Source organism: Passer domesticus, chromosome 17, assembly GCF_036417665.1.
Source record: "Passer domesticus isolate bPasDom1 chromosome 17, bPasDom1.hap1, whole genome shotgun sequence".
Taxonomy (NCBI): domain Eukaryota; kingdom Metazoa; phylum Chordata; class Aves; order Passeriformes; family Passeridae; genus Passer; species Passer domesticus.
The window spans coordinates 3,713,253-3,737,262 of record NC_087490.1 but is presented as its reverse complement, the minus strand read 5'-3'; the positions used below and the strand labels follow the sequence as shown (position 1 = coordinate 3,737,262).

Below are 24,010 nucleotides of genomic sequence, written 5' to 3'. Positions count from 1 at the left end.
AAAAGTATGTGCTGTAATAAGCTCTCTTCTTTCATTTCTTCCTTCAATCCTTCCTTCAGTCAAGTCCCAAGTGAAAGCAGAATTGTACTCTTTAAGAGATTTTTATGTTTGTTTTATATTGCAATTTATTGATCAAGCAATGAGACATGAGTAATTTGATTTTTAGCACATATCATTTGTTTTCTCTGCATGTAAACTGCCATGGTTTGACACTGGCCCAATGCCAGTGCTCCCATGAAAGTGTATTGTGCCAGTCTCAAACCATGATGTAAACAGAAGAAAAAGAGAAAATATTTGAATATAGATTCTACCTTGTTCTGGATCTCCATTTCATTGGCAGATCTTGCACATTATCCAGGCACACTATTAGCTTACACAGCAGTGTATCTGATTTTCTTTCTGTATTCTTCACAGTGTGCATATCAGAAATCTGCTGCTTTTAGGGTAAAGATGTCAAAAGGTCTGTCCCGCTCTTCAGATTAATAGATTGTTCAGAATACAACAGAGGTGAACACCTTTGGATGTGGGGACTTACCAGTGAAAGACATAAATTGTAGACTTGTTTAGATATGCCTGACTCTTTTTATAAAGAAGGAGGTGCCATGCGCGGATTTCTGTCCCCGCAGGAAGAACGCGGTGGAGGTGGAGCTGACCAAGTGCAAGATTGACATGATGTCCCTCAACAGCCAGCTCCTGGATGCCATCCAGCAGAAGGTGAACCTCTCACAGCAGCTGGAGGCCTGGCAGGTGAGCACCCGGCAGGGCAGGGGCTGCAGGGCACACGACCCCAGGGCCACCTGCGGGGACTGTCCCCCTCCCTGCGGGTGTGTCCTGTTCTCCGCCTGAGCATCCAAGGATTGGGTGTTTGGGGGGAGCTGCCCCTCCCTGCTCCGACCCTTTTGGCTGTGAGCAGTTAATTCTACAGCTCTAAACTCATTTAAGATGGAGAAGCAGACTGTGCCTGCTGGCAGAATGGGAAATGTGCATGTTGCTGTGCCCCGGGGTGGGGAGGGGTCCGTGCAGGAGGTGTCCCTAGGCAGGCACACCTTGGGTGCACGTGGGCACAGCGTGTCTGTGCATTTCCATGATGGAGCAGAAAGGTGGGAGAAAAGGTTGTGCTGATTGTTGCTGCACTGTTTGTATCAACTCTGAAGATCTATCAAGAAGGAGATGCTAAAATTCCAGTTCTTCACCAAGGTGAAAAAACAAAGTCATGGCAGTTCCACAGCTGCCCTGGAGATGCTCTGCTTGGGGTCAGTGGGGAGACAAAGCTGCCTCCTGCCAAAACTAGTACCAAGGGAGGGCTACTTCAACAGAAAATAAGCAGACTCAAGAGCAAAGGTCTGTGCCATTTATAGTGGTTTGTTGCAGACCATGCAAGCCCCCAGCTCTGCTAAAAACCAGCCTGACCAGTAGAAACCTTTCCCGTACAACCTCGCTCCTGTTTCAACTCCACTGTGTTTTCGTTTCTCTCTCTCTCTCTTTTTTTCCCTTTTCTTTTCTTCTTTCTTTTCTTTTTCCTGCTTACAGTTTGCTTCCTCAGGGCTTTTTACTATCTGGCTCCTTTGGTTTCTGATCTAGTGGCCTTTCTCAGTTCCTGTACCAACAGCTTTAGTCGTACACCCCTCCTGCCTTTGAGGTGAGCTGCCCACACCCTCCATCCCCTCTCCATCTGCTGCCACCATCACCCACATCCTTCTCTGCCCTCACCATCACCTGGCAAGAGGGGCCCGTGGGGGTCTCCATCACCCACCAATATTCTGCCCACACCCCATCCCAGCAGCAGCCAGGGGCAGCTTCCTGCACCCCATGGTGAGGCTTCACCAGGGCACCACGGGCAAAGCCAGCCTCAGATTATTAACCCTCTCTATCCACATAGTCAGTATCCGGAAAGGCTCTTGAAAGACAGACTGGGATTTTACTTCTCAGCCTCATTGTCCCAGTGACACTGCTCTGATAGGAGCTCTCTGGATCCAAGTGCAGTCTGGATGGGTGCTATAAAGTTAGGCCTGCTTAGTGCTAGAATAAACCCAGCTTAGGGGTTAAGAACAGGTTCTGTTGCAGTAGCACAGCAACTCAGACCTGCTCCCATCAGGTGAGGCTCAGGCCCACTTCATGGCAGTAAGTTGTTTCCAACATACTGACCTGAGGTGTCACTACACAGCAGCAAAATAATTTCCAGCCACCTCATGTTCCCTCAACAGCAGCTCAGCCACAGAGGCACAAAACAAGTGGGGTGATTTTGTATTTTGGGGACTATTTTGCAAAGGAGTTAGCAGAAGAGTTTCTGATAAAATAGGATAAAAGTCTCTGCTTTAGCTGGGCATAATTGGATGCTTTAATCTGCTAACATTTTGCTTTTGCACACTTCTAGTCTGCATTTCACCAGGGGCTGTCAACAAGATGACAGTGTTCTCTAAGGACATCATCATACAGGCTGTAAAATAGGATTCAAGCAAAAAATCCTCCCATCCAAGTGCTTTGCTCTCTGACTCACACATCTGACAGACAGGGACCCAATGCAGTGCACTCTCAATAATGCATACTGTATTTTTATATATATATTATATTTTTGTGTGTATATATATATATATATATATATATATATATATATAAATATACATATAAATCCTTCTCATCCCTTGTGGTATGGTCAATCAAGGACACAGATCTGCCATGCAGGAGCCTGGGTACCTACTTCATTTAGCAGAAGAGGTGCCTTCAAAATCCAAGTGCTGTGCATTTTCACATGGCAGCTTCAGCTCTGGAAACCTGTCTCACTGATATTTCATACTGATGTTCACCTCAACCTCTTCAACTCTCCCTCTGCCTTTCCTCTCTCCAGCCCTGCTCTAAAAGGACCCAAAGCTTCCCCAGTCTGTGTAGCTCTGCACCCTCCTGCTCCCACAGGGGAAGCCCCCATACTAAATGCAGGTCCAGGTCATGGCTATCAATCCTTTTCCCTGCAGAAAATGCTGCAACAAGAGATGAGCCATTATTCAGTTTCCAGTCCCAGCTGGCTGATTTGATTCCAGTCCAGAGCAGCTGGGGCACCTGCTGGGCAAAGGCAGCACCTTCCCTTCAGTCCTGGGGCTGCCCTGACAGGCTGCCCCTCACCAGGTGCTGAATGAACAGCACTCCCACCACTCCAGCCCATCCTGAGTATCTCTGTTGTCCCCAGACAGTGTCCTCAGCCCTAGTCAGGGACCAAACTGCTGGGGAGTATTGACTCCTCCTGTGGGACTACTTTGTGTACACACATTTTCACTAAGCTGTGGCTTAAATATGCAATTATAGGAGAAGCAATGGATCTGAAAGTTTAAAATCTGTGAAATTTATAGCCAGGTTTTTGAGGAACATGTTAGCACATCATTAGTGGCAGCAGAGCTGGGTAATTGTTTTGTATAAAGCAGCTTCACTGTGGTGCAAACATGGACGAAATCAGAGCACTCCTGGTACATCTGAAAAGCCACAGTTCCTGTGGAGCTGTCAGTCAGAGCTCCCACTGCTATGCTGGCTCCAGGGGAAGGAGGGGGTCTGAGACAAGCTCAGTTCTGTTTGGTGAGTCTGGTGCAAAGCCCAGGGGGGATCTGGTGGGCCCACACCTGCCCCAGCCCCTCGGCACCTTCCCCAAAGAGCCCCAGTGGCAGTGGCCATGCAGCAGCTCTGCCAGCCCTGCCTGTCCACTTGCTGTGCACACAGACCTGCTCAGCACAGACCTCTATCCTTCTTCTGGCCTCTGCTTGCATTTGTTCTTATTTATTTCTCCCTGAAGGGGACATCTGCAGGCTGCAGACAGCAGAGAAACACAGCTTAGGGGTGGCACAGAGTCCCAAGCAGGCACAGAGCTCCTGTGCAAGACCACCTGAGCAATTCATCCCTCAGAACTGTGTGACTGATCTTCCTGACTCCCTGAAAAGCCTCACGGCAGCGGGCACAGCTGAGCCTGCTGTCGGGTGGGGACACAGAGCCCTCTCCCCATCCCTGCTCCATCTCATCACCGCACATTCCATTCCCATTGCACCCACCCCCCGCTGGTCACCAGCTGCCACTAACGGCCCTGTCCTCTCCCTCTGCTGCAGGATGACATGCACAGGGTCATTGACCAGCAGCTGATGGACAAACACCCGAAGGAATGGAGCCAGCTTGCTTATTCCTTCTCCAGTGGCAGCAGGCGGGGCGCCAGGCCCTGCCCCGCGCCCAGGCCGGAGCAGCAGGGCGACGAGCCCGAGGGGAACCGGCTCTTCTCCTTTTTCAAGAAAAATTAATTGGAAAAAGAGAAAACTCTCCAACAATTCCTGCGTCAAGATGGGGAGTGGGGCAGCTGCCCAGCTTGCTGATGGACCCAAGTCTGATCCGCTGAGTAAAAAAAGAAGGGGGCAAAGGAGTTAACCCTTGAGACTCTGCACTATTTACACCGCACCTGGTCTGAACCAAATGTTTACATGAATTGGAGATTTGCAAATTGACAATGTGATTCTAGTAGAAAGAAATTTTTCTTATTCTATACGTGAAGTGATAAACTTCAGGGTATACTTTAGGAGCTTTGACACAGTCCAGTTTCTGCTGTGAAGAATTCTCTGATTGTCTTAAAAGCGTTCTTATGCTGGAGAAGGAAATAAGCAGCCCCAAGACAGAGTGGTGCAGGGGATTGAGAACTTCTGTCACAGTGAGCAGAAGGGGAAGAAGAGAGCTGAATGCAAGAGGAGGACAGAAGGGAGCCATTTGTATCACCCTGGCAGCTGTGACAGCCTTCATCCATCCCACTGAGACTGGAGTCACTCTGGCCCCAGCAATACCACGTTTTGACAAATGTAGCTTTCTCCGTGGTGGAAGCTGAGCCCTCTCTGCAGCTCCTGCCTGGCCACCATCTCCCCTGGAGCTCTGCGTGGCCCTTCACCCTCGCTGGCATCCAGGCTCCTCGAGCTCAGGGCAGGTGCTGTCACTGTCCACCCCAGCTCCCTCCTGTTACTGAGGTAAGAGTTGCAGGCTGTAGCTACACAGATTTCTCCCCAGGAGACTGACCATCTGCAACAGATTACAGACTGGATAAAAGTTGTGCATGTTCAGTCCTGGGGCACCTGCTGTTCCTCCAACGGCCAAAAGTAGTTTGGGAGCTTCAGCAAGTCACACACCTTTCCCCAAAGCCATACACATCTCCCAGAGTAAGAAAACTGTCATTTTAACTGGATAGGCCCCCAAAAGCCTAACTAATAATTCACTGAAAGCCTACTCCCATTGATGTCAGTCAGTCTTTGACACTGGGTTGGCAGACTCCATCCTCAGAAAGCACACTGGCATCTGCCTTCACTGAAGCCAAAGGCTATCAGGGTGTCTACAAAGCTCTGGAAAGCCTGCAGGTTACTCTCCCTATGCAGTAACACTGGCTGTGGCCTGACAGAAAGGAGTGTTTGTCCCTGCCTGTGGGTCACTGGCTACTGAGCCCTTTGGTGAGCAGCTCCAGAAAGGTCCTTTTGATCAAAAATAACCAGATTTGATCAACAAGAAGGAACGTGGCTTTTTTGGTGTATGCACACAGCAGTGCTGGAAATCCTGCAATACTTCAGAAGGGACCTGCCCTCTGCACTGGATGGGCACTGCACAGCTCTGCCATCATAAGCCAGTGAGGAGCAACAGGTCAGTTCAGAGGTGTCCTGCTGCTGTCATGCAGTTTTCACACATTCTCCCAGCTCATGATACCCACAGGCAGGCCCCAGTTTGTTTCCTGCTGCTTTCAAAAGGCCACCACCTACACTGTCCCACAGCAGACAGAGCTGGCTGCACCTTCAGCTCTGCCCTGCTCAGCAACTCCGGTGCTAACACACCATCCCCAGGGAGCTGCTCTCTGCTCACTGCTCACAGAACAGGCACCAAACTCCTTCAAAGCAGCAGGTGAGAGGCTGGTGGCCTGGGTTTTAGTGTTGTTCAGCTTCCCTGTGGGATAGCACATCCATAATACCTCAGTACAAATATCCTTTCTGCCTATGAAGATTTGAGCATTCCTGTATTTCCTTGTTACATTCCTGTATTTCCTTGAAACCACCGCCATGGTATGAAACCATCTTGCACTGAGGCAGCTCTGGGCTGCAAGGAGCAGAGTGCTCTGAGACTGGCAATGATAGTAAAGTTAAAAGATAAAAGTTAAAAGATAGTAAAGTGGTAAAACCCATCCACATGAAAGCAATGAACCCTGGATTGCAGAGCTTCCTCCAGGAAATACTTGGGCAAAGTCCCACCAATACAGCTTGATGCTTTTGGGGAAAGGCATCAGGAGCCTCACAGGCAGGGGAGGAAACTGAACCTTGGCCTCTCCTTCCTAGGCAATGCTCAGCTGTTGAGTATCTGCTTGTAGCCACTTGTGCAAGCGAGGGGAAGGGCTGCAGTGCAGTGCCACATGCTCAGCCCTCCTCCTCCATCCTGCCTCTGCTGTGACTGCACAGGGCAGGGACACTGCTCAGCATCTGCTGTGCCAGGACTCAGTCACACCCACATGCATCACCCCAGCCTTGGAGTCCTGCAAAATGAGGAGTGGCTGCATGGATGCCAGTGACACCCGTGGCACAGTGACACCCGTGGCACAGTGACATCCATGACACAGTGACACTGGTGACACAGTGACACCGGTGAGCACTGAGGACGATGCTCTATCACAGGAGAGCCACGGGAACATCTTGGTCCTCAGGGACCTTTCTTCTGCTGCCAGTTGTCATTTCCCAGACCCCACCAACTCTCTTCAAGCCACATGCCCAGCAGTTGTGTGGGAACCTACCCCAGCGAGGATGGATGGATGGATGGATGGATGGATGGATGGATGGATGGATGGATGGATGGATGGATGGATGGATGCAACCCTAAGGCATGGGCCTTAAGTTACCCCATGAAGATGCAGTAAGGAGATGAAGAAAGGTGCCTTCTGCTACGTTTGCTGAGGAAAGTGACTCAGTCAGTTGCAGGGGTAGGTACAGCACATCTCTTCATTTAATGAGAATCCTTAATCCCATTGCAATTTTATTTATTTAACAAGAGTGACAGAAGAGAATGCAAGAGGAAAGTCTGCATGTTCTAAGGTGCCAGTTGGGTATGGTTTCTTCAAACAAGCCCCTTCACTAAAGACTTAGTTGCACTACTGAACCCAGAGATACAAGAGAACTGGGTGTAATGAACTGGACAACACACCAAAGGAGACCTCCTTGTGCTGAGCTGCTACTCCACAGGAACAGAAACTGCCTTAACACAGCAGCTAGGTTTTGTCTTCTGTCTTGAAAAACCTCACCTGTGCAGTCCTGCACACCCATTTGTCACGTTGTGTTTTAACAAGGTCCCAGCTGCTTCACTCTGTGCTGTCACTAACACCCTCACCTCCATCCTGTCACAGCCAGGAGCCTGGAATCAGCCTTGCAGTGCTGGCTGGGAGACACTTCCCTTGTGGCACTTGACTCTTCCAGGACACACCCAGGGTGTAAAGGAAACATCAGCTCCAGGAGATGAGATGGAGGAAGCACATTAATCCAGCAGGCACTCAGGATCCCAGAGGAGGTTTAATGAGTGGGATCAGCAGCTCTGAACACAACCCTCAGCCTTGCTTTTGAGATAATGGTAAATAAAACAGTAGTGCTGCACACTGTTCAAATATTGCACAGAGAAGAGATGCCTGCTGAGATTAAGGTTACAAAGGACTTTCCCACAGGTAACAAGTGACTGGGCAAATGTTTGTTATGCCAGCCTGAGGGAAAAGGGATCAGTCTCCCCTTCCTAAACTCTGCAAGGGAAGCAACCGTAAACAAGGAACAAATGTAAATGAAAGGCAAGTCACTAGCACTTTATCTTAATACAAACTTGGATCAGCAGCTTGCTGTGGAGATGAACAGTAAATCAAAAAGTTACTGACAACAGAGTGATTTTGCAGAGCGAGCAGGAAGTGAGGCTGCAGGCAGGGCCACATGCACTTGTCCTACTTAGAATGGTAGATTCCAGCTATGCCTCTCCATCAGGCAAACTCTCTACTCCCCACTCAGCTATAAAAAGCAAGAATGTTTGAACCAAAAAGCCAAGAAAGGAAGTGTCTGGGTGCTGCAGCAATGATTCCCTTGGATTGAGAGGGAAAAAGCACACAGCAGGGACAAGCAGAAAGAATGTACCTATAGATATGTACATATACCACAGTGCTGTAATTTTTGTATGTAGCAGTCATGTAAATAAATGTATGGTTTTTATAAGATACATATTATAAAAATCTATAAAGGCATATTTTTAGTAAAAACAATGCTCTACTTCTTTTGTAAATAGTTCTCTTCAGAATAAAACATCATTTATACGATACTGTCTCAGCTCTCACCACTTTACTGTGCCCAGCTGCAAAACAAGCTCATTTTTTGAATTGTCATTTAACATCCAACAGCATCTTTGGTGCTGCATCATCCCATGAAATTCAGCCAGGTAAAGCCCCTGTGTGTGCTTAGGGGAGAAGGGGCCAGGGCAAAACCATTTGCATCTCTTGGTGCACAGGAACACCTAAAGGTGGGTAAATCATCCCACCTTCCAGCCATCTGTGTCCTTTACTGGCCCTGGCGTGGAGGCAGACTCGGACTGGAAGGGGTTTGGGCAGCAGACACAGGCAGTGACACACCCAGAGCTGGCAGCAGCTCAGACCCCTCCTGCTCCTCCCGCGGGCACAGACACAGCCAAGGCACCTTCCCCCAGCAGGGCTTCACCACTGCCCCAGGAGCAGCCTGGGAGGGGATGCTGAGGGCACAGCCACGGCTGCAGTCCTGCACAGATTAATTAAACACACAGGAATTTCCTGGGAAAGCGAGGAGACACTCCAGATGATTTTAGTCATCTTGGGAGGAGGAGCTTTCAAAGCTTTTCAATACTTTTTGTTGAGCAGAAAGACAAAGGATTACAGCACAATCACAGGCATCTCATTTCACACAGAAATAAGTTACCCATTCCACCTTCCTCTTTCATTCAAACTAAAACAGCAACTAAACATTTGAAAGCATTACTTATGGTTTTTTAATATCCCCTCTCAGGAAATAACCCTTTACACAGCAGAGCTCACCCTTGGCTTGCCACCCTCCACCTCCAGGTGCTGGACAGCAGAGGAAACAGAGCCTCAAAAAAGGATTTGGCAGCTTGTAACCTTTATTTTTAGTTTTTTAAAATTATTTAAAAAGCATAATTAGAAACTTTCATTACAGAAATAATCCTAGCAAACCAGTTAGACATTCCATTGCTCAACATTTAGGAAACTTCACATCAGCACCACTAGAGACACGGTCCCCACCCCTTCCAATTGAACAGTGATGGCAAGAGCAGAGGTAACTGCTCCTCTACAGCCAGCTCTGGGGAAAAAAAAAAGAAATTCCCACTTTAAGCCAGGAAGCTGGACCTGGATTGACAGAATTCCAACCACAGCCACAAAAACCTGGACTCAAAGAGGACCAATTTTTCCGTATAAGAGAACACTCCAGGCTTGGGTGCACCATTTCCTCATTTTATTGCATCATTTCCAGTAAATTCAGACATGTTCTTTGCTTCTGCCTATATGAAGTTACTCCCTCCTAGATCTGCACACAGCTACCAACAAGATTCCCAAAGCAACACGGCTGGGCCCCCCAGGCTGCAGGGGGAGCCCCCACAGCACAGCCCCAGGGACAGGACCAGCACACACCACATTCCACCCTGGAGCAGGCAGGAGGGACTGGTGTGGCCCAAGCCACCACCTGCACAGCCTCCCAGCACTGCCCAGAGCTCAGCCCAGCAGCCCCAGCCCAGCTCACTCCAGTTCTTGGGTTACCCCTGCAGGATATGTGAAGAAGAGAGGTGGGTGAAGGCAGCTGGATCCATACCCAGCACCTGAACCCAAGAAAAACCCACGTGTTACACATTCATCGTTTGCACTTCAGAAAAGTCTTTAAAGTGATTGACTGTGATGTGATTGTATGATCAGGGCTCTTACCACAACCTGAAAAATCTAAAAAAAATGCAGGCAAAATAAGTGACTAAAATTTAGCCTCTCCTGGAGAAAGGGTGAGGAAGGGAGAGAAGTGGGCTGGTTCCAAGCTCATGGACATGGGTGAATCACATCCTACCAAACCAAGGCCAGCAATTCCACAGGGCCACTCACTGGCACATGGAGTATGTCCACCTTCAAGGCCTTAAAGGAAGTCATACCCTCCATGCCTTTTAAGGTAAAATTATTTTTTAATATTATTTAGGCAATAATTCATGCTGAGCATGTCCTTTCAGCCCAGACATTTGATATTTTAGTTACACACACATACACTCTCCACCTTTAACTACATCTATTCAGGCTGAGGAAGTGAGCCCTTGTTTTCCCAGAAAGGCTGACGAGGGCCAGGAAAATGTTGCTGAGCACAGCAAGCCCAGTTTGTTTCCAAGTGTGATCCTCCACCACCACATAACCCAAGCAAGCAAGCTTTCCATTTCTTTGCATTAAACAGCAGTCCTCCTTCCTAACTGAAGAATCCTGGGAATGATCCTGCAGCTTTCATATTCAGACATCAATAAGAAGAGCTGGATTTTTTTTCATGCCTTTTCTCTCTCAAAAACAAAAGCTTTGCCACCAAAATTCACATTCACGTTCAGATTGCCTATTTGTGGACAGGGCAACAAGGAGAAGTTTGGGGTTTTTGGCAGAATCACATGATTTTTGTTCTTCTCAAAAGAAATGGACCCTCACTTAGGACACTGGCAGAACCAGAAGCAGAGGTCAAAGTTGTTAAACTTTGCTTTAAAAAAAAAAAAGTTTTATCCAAACAAATCCCACTTCTGCAGGTCAGTTTGTTTTCCAGTATCTTGACACAAACTACAGGAGAGCACAGGTACAGCTGGGCTGCAGCACAAGGAGGTGAAACCCAAAGATCCAGCCACAAATCTGGATGATGGCAAGCTGAAATTCCAGGCCCCAGCAGCAGCTCCAGCTGCCAGCCCAGCGGCTGGTGAAATGAAACCCCAGGCTCCAGCAGCAACACCTGCAATCCTGGTACCTAGAAAAACACAGCCCGAGCCCCAGGAAAAGCCTGGGTCTCCAGGAGAAGCCAGGGGCCCCAGGGGCACCAGATGCCAGCCTGGAGCCCAACAGAAATGCAGCTGGAGGCCCCAGGAAGCAGTGGCTGCCAGCCCAGGGCCAACTCAAATTAAGAACTTTTCAACTTTTTCTTTAAAAAGATGAACTCTGCAGTCCATGATTGGTTGACATTAAGAAGGCAGAAGCCAAAGCGACAACAGAGAGGCGAGGCTGGTTAAAGCAATATACATTATATACAAACTCTTGGGTTAATTAGTCCACTTGGTAGGCAACGTCCTTCTTGTCTACAAGGCGCACTGGAATGAGCAGGGGAGGAGAGAGGGGCAAGATTCCATCCCATACCTTCTTGGCACTGCAGTGGGAAGGTGCCAGCGCCTCTTGATAGAAAACATGGAGAAAAAATAATCTTTAAATAACGGCACAAAACTGAGAAAGTCCTCCCAAAGCCTGCCCCAGTGGAATTGCCCGAGTCTAGCTGGAGGGGCTGATCTGTCTGAGAGCAGAGTCTCTGCAGCAGGGAAGGGGCATTAGCAGCACCTCTTCTTCCTTTTACTGTTCTTCGTTAGCTTCACCACATCGTTCTGTTGCTGCTGTTGCTGCTTTGCTAAGTTTTCTTTCTTTGCTCGCAGGACAAGCTCTGTAATGCAATTAAACATCTGCAAGAGAAACAAGCACACTCAGACCACCCCAGAAGTCAGGCTGGCTCCTGTGGGGTGCTGCTCCTTGGAAGCCATTCCCCTTTTCTGTATGTTTCAAAAATGCTTCAGAGACCTTCCCCAACCCACTATGGCCCAAGTGGAAATCCAATACCTTTTCCCAACCCACTCCCAAGCTAAAAAGTACCTCTATCCCTTTTTCCAAACCAGTAAATAAAACCAGAGCAGTTTGGCAACTGAGACCAGGAGTGAAGCCTGGGCAGTCTTACCTCCTACAAGCATTCTCAAGTCTTTCCTGTCTAATACATGAGCACTGTGAAACTACTGAAAATGCAGTGTGGGCTCCTTCATTTTGTTTCCCCAACTCTTCCAAAACCAGCTGCATGTCTCTTTTTGACATTTTACCTACTACTTGCAGCTCATACAAGCACTTTTTCTTTCTCAATGGGAAGAATGGAATTTTTATTTCTTCCCACACCATTATCCCTAAATCATTGTATCTCTACTCTTCTGAATATTGTATTACCTCTTCCACATTAATATTTTCTTTGGCGCTGGTCTCAAACAATTGGATCTCCATCTGCCCAGCAAATTTATAGGCATCTTCTGTTTCTACCACTTTCCGGTCTGGGTCATCATTCTTATTGCCCACTAAAAAAGGAAAGAGAATAGAAGTCAGTTTGGTATTTCAGCAGGCCAGCCCACTAAATAAGATGCTGTAATTCCCTAATCACCTACCTAGTATCCTGCAGACATCATCACAGTTTTGATTAATTTCATGCAACCACCGTTTTACATTCACAAAGGATTCTGCGCTCGTTACGTCGTAGACAACAATGACCCCGTGTGTTCCTCTGTAATACCTGGGGGGTGCAAAGGGACAGCAAATGTTAACTCAGGGCATCACCTTCTCTTCCACTGAGCTTCTACAGGATTCACAACAAATCCTCACGTTATGGTAATCAAGTGCCCCCATTTTCTTTCCACTGAAACTCACGTAGCTCTTTTATAACAGCTTGATCCCAGGCTATTCCTCCAAAGCTACAGAGCTCCCTGCTCATTCACTCTACACAAATACATTTCCAAGTCCAAAGTCTTCTAAAACCTTCCTTGTTCAGGCTGTCAAGACCTTCAAAGATGAATGCTGTCTTCCAGCTACAGGACCAAAGGCAATGGTACCCCCAGCACATCCTCAGAACTGGCTGTGATGTCATCCTTGGGGCTGCATAAGCCACATCAAGTTTTTGCAGTAATTCTGTTATCTGTGAACAATCACTTACAGACTAAAATTTCAGCAGATCTCCAAATATACTCAACCTTCAGTCACAGTTCTCTCAAGCTCTCAAAAATTTCTGTCTTGTTGAGCGACTGTGTTCTGATCACACCTTCCTACTCAACAGATCGACTCCATATGTGCATTCAATACACTCTGCTACCTTTAGCCATTAAAAACAAGCTTTATTTTAGTTTATTCCCATTAGTCTTGGGTAACTGGCACCTTTAAAAGATGATGCACAAGTCTGATACGCAAGAAAAACATCTGAATTCAGGTTCCAACATTATCACCTGCACGAAGCTACCAAAGACAGAAAGTATGTGCACCATGAAAATGCTAAACAGAAAACCAGCAAGCTCTACCTTCTCAGTTTTCAGCCACAATCATAAGGCTACCAAGTACATTCCCTATTGCAAATTAAGCAGCTGTGACCCAAAAAATAAAAAGAAATTGAAACAGGAAACAGTTAACAGTGAGGTCTTCATCAGGATCCATTTTTTGTATTATGTGTAGCTTTATTCTTTTCCTTTCATCCTCTTCTCTTTCTTCTGATCAATATTAAATTTTTTAATAAAACAAATTCAAGAAACTAGCATACAAAATTGAGGATTTTCCCTTAAACTGTGACAGCACTCCTAGACCTTGATGTCTTATCACAAGCACTTCTTGCAGTACATCCACTGCACTTCAGAGATGTCCACTGTGACCATTCTGCTCCTCTTTGATTTCTCCAACTCAGCAAACACACCTTTGAACTTCAAAGCCTTTGCATCTACCCCAAACGCTCCTTTGAGAAGATCTCAAAGCTTCAGCTCACTTTGCTACTGAAGTGCTTAAGCAAGTCACTGTCTCTTCCCACCTCCAGCCTCCTCATCCTTCTACAAGAGAAGCCACCTGCCTTTATGCACCATCAGACAGACCTGCAGAGAGGCACAGATCACCCCAGAGCCACACACCTTCCTCTCCTGATCCCTGCAGTGACAGTCCCTGGGCACAGTGCTCCTCCAGGATGCTCTGCAGCAGTAGAACACTCTGCTCCTACTGGGCACTTGCAGAAGACACTCAAATATTTCTCCCATGCCACGTTTCACCAGTGATTTATGCTGTGCATTTGCTTCCCTTGGCAAGAAGTAACTCTGGGAAGAAATACTTATTGCCAGCCCTTAAGAAATCCTGGGCTTTCAAATGTTCTAGTCCATTCACAGTCAGTTCTTTCAACAACTTCAAAACCTGCTACAGCACTGCATTTATGCTTTACTTGATTACAACACAACTTTATTCATAACTTGGATCCTTTAGAGGGAAAAGTACTCCAAGGCCTGGATCCACATGTTGCAAAAATAACCCATCCTCTCCTGACACCAGCATGCCCTGCACACTGCTTTTGATGAGTTCTGTTTTGTGTGACATCACCAGAAAGGGAAATATCCCCAATCCTGCCAACACACTGCATTTCTCCACAGCTGAACAATAAACCAATTATCTTCAAGCTCTCCCATACCATCACCTAATAGTCTTAATTCAGCAGCCCCCAGGCTGACCTACCACTTCCTCCCCAACACTGAGCATTGCATTTGCCAAGACAACACTCAGCCTTGGAGAAGCGCAGGTTCAGCTGCACCTACGCAGAGCTGCTTCACTCTGCTGTGCACACCGAGCCCAGCCTGGCATCCCTGCCAGCCCAGCCAGGGGCCCAGCAGAGCATCCTGCTGCTCCTGCCTTGCCCACGCACCTTCATTTTCTTCTAAGCCAAGCATGTGATGTCGGGGAGTGGAGAAGGGGCAGCCTGCAGTACCGATCCCACTCCTGACACATCGGCAGCCGCGTTTTGCTCTCGGGATGGGGCTGTGGGCTGGACCCTGCAGCACAGACCACCACGACAATGGGAACCCTGCAGGGGCTTGGAGCTCCTGCCACTGATATTGCCAACCACCTCATCAGAAACAGCTTCCTTTGTGCAAGACAGCAAGCCCTGACTCCTGCTGAGTGCCTACCAGCATACACTGCTGCTATTTTTGGAACGGAAAATTGTCTGGCACATCGTTCTAGAAAGGTTGCCAACCCCTCATCTACACTAAAATGACATTTTCTCTATTGGCTGTTATTAACAAGAGAGATAAGCCTGAGAGAGAAGACCATGACTACCTGTTATTCTCTAACTCCTAAGCCCCACAGCACACATTTTTTCTCAAAAAGCTGGTCATGCTATTTTCCATCAGTTGTTAGATGCTCTGCATCCTAGGTAAACATTTAAGGCTTCACAAGTACAGCAAAGCTTCTCCAACCCCAAATGCAGGACAGTACTAGAAAACAAAATCTGATTTATCCTGTCCCATACTTCAACTTCCAGAATGATGCAGTGCAGAATTGCTTTTATAACAGGTTGTGGGCTTTGGCGAGTAGAGAACAGATGGGGCTTTTGGCATTCAGGGAGGAGTAGGTGTAAATTTTGTGCTTTTGGCAACCAAGAGGTAGTTGAGACTTTGACACAAGGGAAAGAATGTCTTATCTCCTTCCCATCCACATTTTTGGGGAAATGGAGACCACAGAAATGAAAGCAGAAGAGACCTGAAGTCCTCAATCTGAGCCTCTCAGTCACAGACTGATGCTGGCTGTCCTCTGTGTGGTGGGAGTGCTCTGCCATGTACTCTGCAAACCCTCAAAGCCAGCATCTGCTGGAGGAAATACCTTCATGAAATACAGAAAAAGATGTTCTAGACCAGTTATTCATGTTAAGAGTATCCATGAAAGTATCCTGCTGAGGTGAAAGACAACTAAACCTGACCTGTGTACACCCTTGGATGCTTGGTAGTAGCCAACGATCTCCCACATAGTTGGAAGTCCCTAGACCTAGAGGCTTTACATTTAGCTCAGGTGTGGAAAAAGCTTAAGAAAACCAACATTACGTTGAAATAAACACCTTATTGCTTGTTCTACCACTAGAATTAAACTGGGGGTTACCCCAACTCAATATGTCCTTCAGCCACCTGCATCCACCCCTCATGTTCCTGAACACAGCCTTGGGAAACACGAGGGAACATTTGCCACTCATTGGGGCATTTGTTACTGCAAGAAACCAGTGAGAAAGCTCTCCTGTTCCCTTTAGCAACTGCTGCCCAATATTAACATCTGGAGTTATAACAACCAGCTTCATGGAACACAGCAGTAGCTAAGTCAGATGTAAAAGAGACACTATGTTGGTCCAGTAGGGCCTATATGTTGGTTTTTTTCAGGAAAACATTTAACTGCCAATGTGAAAGACAGGGCACTGGTTTAATCCAGCTTCTTTGTTCATATTTCACTACTTTGTAGCACACATTTCCTTTGTTTTTTTTCATACATCTAGAATCCTAACCATTTCCAGAGACTTCTAATAGTCTAGTTTCATACTCATCTTTCTTTCAAGTTCTTGGAAGCACATCTATTGTCAGTCAGACCAGTCTTTTAACTACTAGCCTTTTAGTCATATCTGCTTTACAAGACACAGCAATTCTGTCATCTCAAAGATCTTATCCCTCTCTCAAACATGCCATTCCACAGGAAACCACGGCAGAAGGTCCCTCTGCTATCACTATTCACCCTGAGCTGGCGTCTGACAGCCATTATGTAAAGCTTGAATCCTAAACCCACAGTCCTGAATCAGGACAAAGTAGTCCTGTCTACAAGAGGAAATCAAGTACAGGGACTGGCTGTTCATGCATTTTAAGTATTCCTGCTAATACAGCTGCATCCTGGCATGCTAAATCCCTGGTGAATTTAAATCAAATTTAATTTGGATGACATTCCATGGCAACCAAATTCACACAGATCAGCCTCTCCTCCCAGAAGGCACCAGCTATCCCAGTATTTCCACATTTAACAGACAATAAAAACAGCTGACTTTATACTTCCTACTCTGAAATTTTCTTGAGCTTCTGTAGAATACTCCAGACCAACTTGATTTCTGTTCCTTAGCAGTTTTAGTCTGCTTTTCAGCTTTTGACTGTAGCTACAGTCACGTGAAATCAGACTACTACAACCTTTCAATGTTTCCCAATTTTCCACTATTAACTTCCTACCACCTCTACCATTTTGCAGTTCTAAGTCCACACAGCAGCACTACCAACCTATTACTGTAATTACCAGATGGGTAATTTCAGGCTTGCTTGCCAGGCTTGGCTCAACATCAATTTGAACTCTGCCTTTCACTGTAAAGGGACTCCCTGACCTACTGTAATGCTGAAGGAACACCTTTTATATTCTTAACTTCAGTCTAAACCTCAATCTAGTCAAAGACTAGGCAGACTACTACATTCTGTTGACAGGGCACTCACACCCCACCCATGATTTGATAGCCAAGCCCTTTTGTAAGAACAAGCAAGGTTACTTGATTTGCCAGTCAGTTTAGGACAAATAAATCAGTTACAGTACTACTTTGCCAATAAATGAAAAGAAACCAAAACAAGCCAGCCAGAACCATTTCTAAAATTTAACTTTTGTTATGGCCTGGTTTTATAGGTGATATGATTAGGAACTCTAGACAGGCATAGCCAACCAAACTAGCAAGAAGAGCCCTCATCCCAGTATAATCAGCATTCCCAAAGCATTTTATTCAACACTTCAAATGCACTTGGACACGTGAATTTCTTTGCACAGAACTGCAAAAAATGGAGATCTTTTTCCCTGACCATGGAGTTACCATTCAGTAACTACCACAGCGCTAAGGCAGAAACCCCAAAATGTTAGATCCCCAAAGTACAATATGCCTCACTGGGGTAAAAAGCAATGCAAAAGGAAGCAGCAGCAGACTTCCAAGAGGTCATGGCACAAATGCCTCAAACTATTTCAGCTTATCTATTTGAAATGTTAACCAAGAGAAGAATTTACATAAAGCCCTGTGCAAGGTCCGATCCGCAGCTATTCCCGTTGACAGCAGGAATCCTCCTTTGCTGGTATTCCCTGCTCAGTGCTGGACACACCATGGCTTTCTCAGCTAGCTGGCATCAGCCCCACGACCCCAAGCTCGTTCCCGAGCCCGAGCCGCGCCGGGGAATCTGCAAACAGGAAGGCCATTTGCTGACTCAGCAGTAATGGGGCTCTCTGACTCGCCTGTCACAGCTGACAGGGCCGCAGCACTGCTCGGCTGCCTCCCCCTCACCACTTCCTTCCCAAAACTGCCTGCAGCACTCCAACAAGAAGTGATGTCACACACAGGAACCCCACAAGAGGCAGCCCAGTTTTTTTCAAGCTAAACACTTAAGAAACAATGGAAGTAACCCAGTAATATCCGTATGGGAGTGCAGAGGAAAGGGGCGGCGCACACATCACGTTCAACTTCGCCATTTCTAGACATAACACAGATGTAACCAAGCTCATTATTTTCAGGTCCCAGCAAATTAATCAATTCATCAGCTAAAAAATATCCTCCTCTTAAATAAGAGCCAAAGGAGAAGTGAGTCATGAAAGACCCAAGTGAAACACATGGATCTTTCAAGAATTATTTTGGTTAAAACCCAAGGAACAAAAGTTCCATTTCCAAGTGCACTTTTCCCTCTTCCCCCCACGAGCAGTCCACTTTTACTGCAATCAGTTTACAAACACATTTTATTCTTAGTTCCCACCACCGCAGCTCTAGGTGTGGTTTCTTCAGGAACAGGAAAAGCTCTGCACATGCTATTCAAAAGGACAATGAGTTGGAATCTGAATTCCAACCAAGGAAAAGGTTAATATCTTGTGGGCGTCTGCTTCAGCAGAACTCCACACAAAGATAGCTGCTAAAGCATTTGTCCTAAAGGAAAACCAGGAGAAATCCTACTCTTCAATCTTCAAGCTGTTCATTAGTTATATATGACACTGACAGAGGGTTTGCACTCTGTGCTTCTGCAGTGCATTCAGAGGACAAACTTGGACAGGCACACAGACAAGCTGTCTACTATATGCAGTCTAATAACTCCAGTTCAACCACTTGGAAACCAGCAGCAAAGGAATAAGACAAAGCCACCACAGAAATGCATAGAAGGGTGAGGAACTCTGAAATCCCAGTTCCAAACCTTGCCAGAATATCATCACCACCACAGTCAGTTCTGACACAGCTGAGAGAAGTTCCACTGCACAGACCACACAGCCATCATTAGTTAATCAACTGCAACACTTAAATAGCTAAACCCCAACTCTGGACTACGAGGTGCAGACCCAAAGCTCCACAGCAGAAAGGCTGGCATTACTCACGTTGATGTAATAGTCCGGAAGCGTTCTTGGCCAGCTGTGTCCCAGATCTGGAGTTTCACCTTCTCCCCATTGATCTCAACTGTCCGGATTTTAAAATCCACTCCAATGGTGGTAATGTAGCTGCCTGCAGGGAAAGCGTGGGTAAGTGAGAACCTAAGTCTTGTTTATTTTGGATGTCCCAGAGCACACTTCTTGAACACTACTTGGCAGCAGCTCTCAGACTGGACAGGAGAACAAGGTTCCCCATATCTGCTTAGTGTTTAAAATGCTTTATATCATGCTGATCTACATATTTTTGTCTGCAGCTAACAGCTTTTTCTTCCTGGCCATAAAACCACTTCTCCCATGCCACCTTTAAAATTTAAATCTCAGTGTAACAAAATGAAATTATTATTTTTCTATCCCATTGATCAAGAGTACGCACCCAAATATCTCAAGAAATAGACAGTAACTATGAGAGCATTTCACTTGTGAAAATTTTGAGACAACACTTTGCTTTAAATACTTGTGGAAACACTTATTCTGAATACAGTCTGTTCTAGGAGTTCCCTCCCAATACACTGGTTATATCACAAATGTAAGTGGTTTACCACAATACTCAATCAATCTAAATCCCAACTGGCTAATGGGAAGTCTGCAGAGTATAGCATAGCCCAGACCACCTAAGCTGTTTCTGGAACCACCTCAGTATTTCAATGCTCAGGGACTTCCAGCTGTCAGTGAAGATCAGGCAGGATGGCCTGTACAGGCTTATACCAAGAGATGCAAAGTTAAAAGCATGATGTATCCCCAGCACAGCTATCAGTGGGCAAACACAGATCCCTTACCAACCAACAGCAAACCCAGAGCATTTCACTCACTGAAGGAAACAAACCACTCACCTGAGAAGGTATTATCTGCAAAACGCAACAGCAAACTGCTCTTGCCCACACCTACAACAAACAAACACAGCAAATCTTTCAATACAGTCATCCTGGGCATCAGGAACATAAAAGTATTTTAACCATTCATTGCATAAAAAATCAGCACATCATTTATTACCATCCACCCTGACTGTTCATCTCCACACTCCTTTGGAGATTTGACCAAGAACAGTCACCCCAAGACTCAGGATGCTCCTGGTACAGTGCAGGGAGGGGGGACTTGTGCCCTCCCTCCTCCAGCCCTCAGCAAACCCTCCAACAGCATCTTCTGAACTGTGGTCAGTTCAAGAGGTCGGAGAAGAATAATAGAAGTTCACAATCAGTAGGCTTACATCTGCTAGGGAAAGAGCCAAAGCCGAGCATGTCCTGTGAATTCACAAGTGCTCAGAACACTGCTCTGAATTCAGCACTCTGTTGAATTCCTCTTGCACATCATGTGTGACGTCAGTAACACCACTGCCTACCTCCCATTCTGGGTGGAATTTGGACTGCTCTGACAATCACACCAGGGCTCGGTACTACACAGCTCACATTAGCATGGCCACAGTCTAACAGAAGCCTAAACCAAGCAGGAATTGGGAATCACTGTCCTGTACTGCCATCCAAAACAGCCTTGCTCCACATCTCACAGGAAGGACACACACCTTTCTGAAGCTGTCCCTGTTGCCAAAATGTGCCATGAAACATTCCTCTAAATGCTTTGAGTAGCTCTTCATCCAGGTTTTCCATAACTGATTGTTTGCACCCTCATCACACCCTGTTGCAGGGAAGCATTTTTCACAGTGCTTCAAACAAGAGCTGTAAGAAACTCATTCCTGCACACCCATCCAAGGGAATCTGGGTATCTAAATGCCTCCATGTTGTTATCTCTGCATAACATCTCTGCTGTTAATGACCCTTCCTCCCCAAAATAAATCTGCTATGGCATGAATAGAAAATTCAACTTCACCGAGGCAATTATCTATTAAATCTTTCCAGGTAGAAGTTATCCAAGCTAATTATTTTGATGATTTGTAACTGGCAAGTTTTTCTTAACGGAAAACCTATGCAAGGGCTATGCAAAAGTAGTTTTCAGCTACTGGCATGTGACAACAGCTACCAACAAAAAATAAAAACTAGCGTAAAAATCTGCATGATTACAGTAAGCCAGGTCTCATTTGCAAAGAGTTCAAATCAGCAGCCATCTGGAGAAGCCATGCTCACTCCTCATTGCTACCAAGCTAAGGAGGAAAAGAGGAAAGGGACTAAAAAATACAAAGCTACAGCATGCATATAATCAATACATCTGAGCTCAAAAAGGGTAGCAGAGCAGTTCCTGTACTTCAGAGGACTGGTTATTTAGCAACAATTAAAGCTCTGCTAATACCAGTCAATTAAGAAAAAGTAAGAAACTAAGAGAAAACAAGGATGTTTCAGCAGCAGGTGCTGTGCTTCTTGACCAAGCAGCCTTGGCCTTCAGCTCAGGGCAAGGCAAGAAGGTGCCACAAGCCAGAGGCCTGTGAAACCACAGCACCATGTCCGAGCTCGGGCAGCCCCGGGCGATGCTGCAGAGCTGCACATGACACTGCTCTGTCACACTCCCTCCACTGCACAAGCTGCACAGCTCCCAGCAGCCTGGCAGCTTCCAGAGAGAAGCAAGCTCCCGAGCTCAGGAAGTTCTGCATGCTCCCAGTGACAAGGATGTCACCAAACAAACGCTGCCTCTGACCCACACTGTTCACGCACAGAGAAACCACACTCTTGGTGACCCCACACCTCCCACACAGAGCTGTCTGAACATCTGAAGAGAAGGCTTGCAGGGCCCTCAGCTTCTTGAAGACAGCAAAATGAAACAAAACAAAGCAAAATGTGACTTTGCACAATTAAAATTAAATTTCAGTGTCAGACAAGAATCTAAGACCCATATCTTACTGAACAGTAGAGTGAATTAAAGAAGCAGATGCCAAGCACAGATCATCTGTATTATTTTTAAATATCTGGCACAGCTGAAATCACCAGCAGCTTTTCAAGATGACCTGTTCTAAAAACACACAAACCTACTGCCCTTCTGACATATTTGCATACAGGGGAAAGCAGATGAGACAGAATTATCCTATCCAGTAACAGTCCACTTCCTATTGCAGGGAATAGATGTCAATAAACAAGGCAAGCAAACTGTTTAGTGCAAGCAGGGACAAAGCATCCTGTTGGGGTTAGCAAAAACAAAACCAAAGAAAAATCAATAGTCAAACTATAGTGAGATTTAACTACAGCAGAGAACCACAAGCAGCCTGACAATTCTCACAACACTCCTTTCACTGGATACACTAACGAGGATTCTGCTCAAGAAGACTGAGCTCACAAAATTTATTCAATTGTTTAAAATGAGAAGTCTTCCTCAGAGTTTTCACCATCCTGTTTATCTTGCCTGAACAGTTTTGGAACTCATCAGCAACCAACAGAGCCACTGCTCTGCTCAGAATGCAGCATTTGGTTGCAATAATCCAAGGCTCTCAGAGCTGCCCGGGGTTTAAGCTGCTCTGAAGCTGCTGTCCTGTCTCCCTCCTCAGATCCCTTCATGCAGACTCAGTTTAGTGTAGAAAAAAACAATTTTTTACATGAAGCTAAAGCTTCTGCAGGTGACAACTGCCAAGATCGTGCAACATTAGCCTTTCATCAGGAGCTGCGCCTCGCTGCATGCCGGGACCTGCCGCCCCACGGGCCACACCTCTGTTCAAAGAAGAGGGTGGATGCACCCTTCTCCAGCTTATGGAAATTCAGCTGCAAGCTGCTGGAGTGCTACCAACACCGAGCTGCACCGACGGCAGCAATCCTGCCAGCCCCAGCTCCTGTGAACCCAGACCAAAGCACCAGACACTGGCACAGTTCACACGCTCGGCTCTCCAGAAGTTTCTGAGGTTGCTGCAGAAGTATTTATAGGTCTATTTTCAAAAAACACCTCAAACTACACCTTTATCTCCTGCTTTTAGATATTTGCATCCTATGCTATAACAAGAAGCACACAAAGCTACCAGCTCTTCCAGGATTTATTAAAAAAATTAAGGAACTCTAGAACTGAGACTCCAGGCTGAAGCACAGAAAAAGTCTTAAAGGAATAATTAAGATAATAATGACTGTTAAAACGTCCTGGCGGCCACACTGGAAACAACAGTCCTTAGGGCAGCCAGCCCTTCCCATCGATCCCAAACTGCCTGTCACAGGGGAAGGGAATTCCCTCCCCATCCCAGCAACAGATTAGTGGGCGCCGTCAAAACACGCGCTCGCCAAGGTTGATGCCGGCAGCACTGCCGGTGCTGTCCTGGCTTCTACGTGTCTAATCTGCCTTTTCCCCAGCGCAGCCGAGCTATTTACCATAACATCCTGCGGTAGCCAGTTCCGCAGGTTCATCAGATAAAAGCCCCCGCAGCCCGAGCGAACGCGCCCCGCCATTCACGCCCAGCGCGGGGTCCCGGTGCGGCACCGGCAGCACAACGCCGCGGGTGCCCCGGGCGGAGGAGCCCGCCCGCCCCCGACCCCCGCCCCGGGCCCGCCGCCGCACCGCGGCCCCTCACGGCCCGAGGGGCGGCCACCCCGCCAGCGGCCTACCCGCGCCCCCGGGCCGCGCCGCCCGCGCTCACCGCTGTCGCCGATGATGAGCAGCTTGAAGAGGTGGTCGTAGTCCCGGGCCATGGCCGGGCGCGGCCGCGGGCGGCGGAGCGGGCGGGGGGCGGGGGGCGGCGGCGGCTCCGGCCGGAGCCACTTCCCGGACAAACAGCCGGAACTGACAGCGGGGCCGCCGCCGCGCATGCGCCGCGCCGCCGCCGCGGGCCGCCAGCCGCGCCGCCGCGCCTGCGCCGGGCCCGCCCCGCCCCGCGCCGCGGCTGCGCGGGAAAACGGCCGCGCCCTCGCGCGCCCG

At 47.3% G+C, this 24,010-nt stretch overlaps 2 protein-coding genes across 6 annotated transcripts in view; one reads left to right on the top strand and one right to left on the bottom strand.

Annotated features, from left to right (window-relative positions):
- Positions 1-8,317, top strand: part of BICDL1 (BICD family like cargo adaptor 1) — a 49,075-nt gene extending 40,758 nt beyond the window's left edge. For 4 of the 5 annotated variants that reach the window (XM_064393075.1, XM_064393074.1, XM_064393072.1 and 1 more), the window contains 2 exons: positions 627-747; positions 4,083-8,317. In XM_064393075.1, coding sequence (XP_064249145.1) covers positions 627-747; positions 4,083-4,268 — 307 coding nt within the window. In that variant the 3' untranslated portion in view covers positions 4,269-8,317. Of the gene's footprint in view, positions 1-626; positions 748-1,530; positions 1,640-4,082 lie in introns of all 5 variants that reach the window. The other variant, XR_010348872.1, reaches the window with a different exon arrangement.
- An 807-nt stretch (positions 8,318-9,124) lies between these two features.
- Positions 9,125-23,958, bottom strand: RAB35 (RAB35, member RAS oncogene family). The gene is made up of 6 exons (XM_064393076.1): positions 23,733-23,958; positions 20,074-20,124; positions 19,193-19,316; positions 12,448-12,572; positions 12,236-12,360; positions 9,125-11,709 (listed from the first exon to the last, which is right to left on the bottom strand). The coding sequence occupies exons 1-6, from the start codon at positions 23,899-23,901 to the stop codon at positions 11,581-11,583; spliced, it is 723 nt and encodes a 240-aa protein (XP_064249146.1). The 5' UTR covers positions 23,902-23,958; the 3' UTR covers positions 9,125-11,580.
- Between the last annotated feature and the right edge of the window lie 52 nt (positions 23,959-24,010).

What these genes read in the sequence shown, in the direction of transcription:
- RAB35 (XM_064393076.1), bottom strand. Translation starts at nt 23,901, where the DNA reads ATGCGCGGCGGCGGCCCCGCTGTCAGTTCCGGCTGTTTGTCCGGGAAG. An exon ending in TGCAGATAATACCTTCTCAG is followed by an intron (nt 19,317 to 20,073) that starts GTGAGTGGTTTG and finishes CTTTCCCTGCAG; the next exon opens with GCAGCTACATTACCACCATT. An exon ending in TTCCGGACTATTACATCAAC is followed by an intron (nt 12,573 to 19,192) that starts GTGAGTAATGCC and finishes TGCACCCCCCAG; the next exon opens with GTATTACAGAGGAACACACG.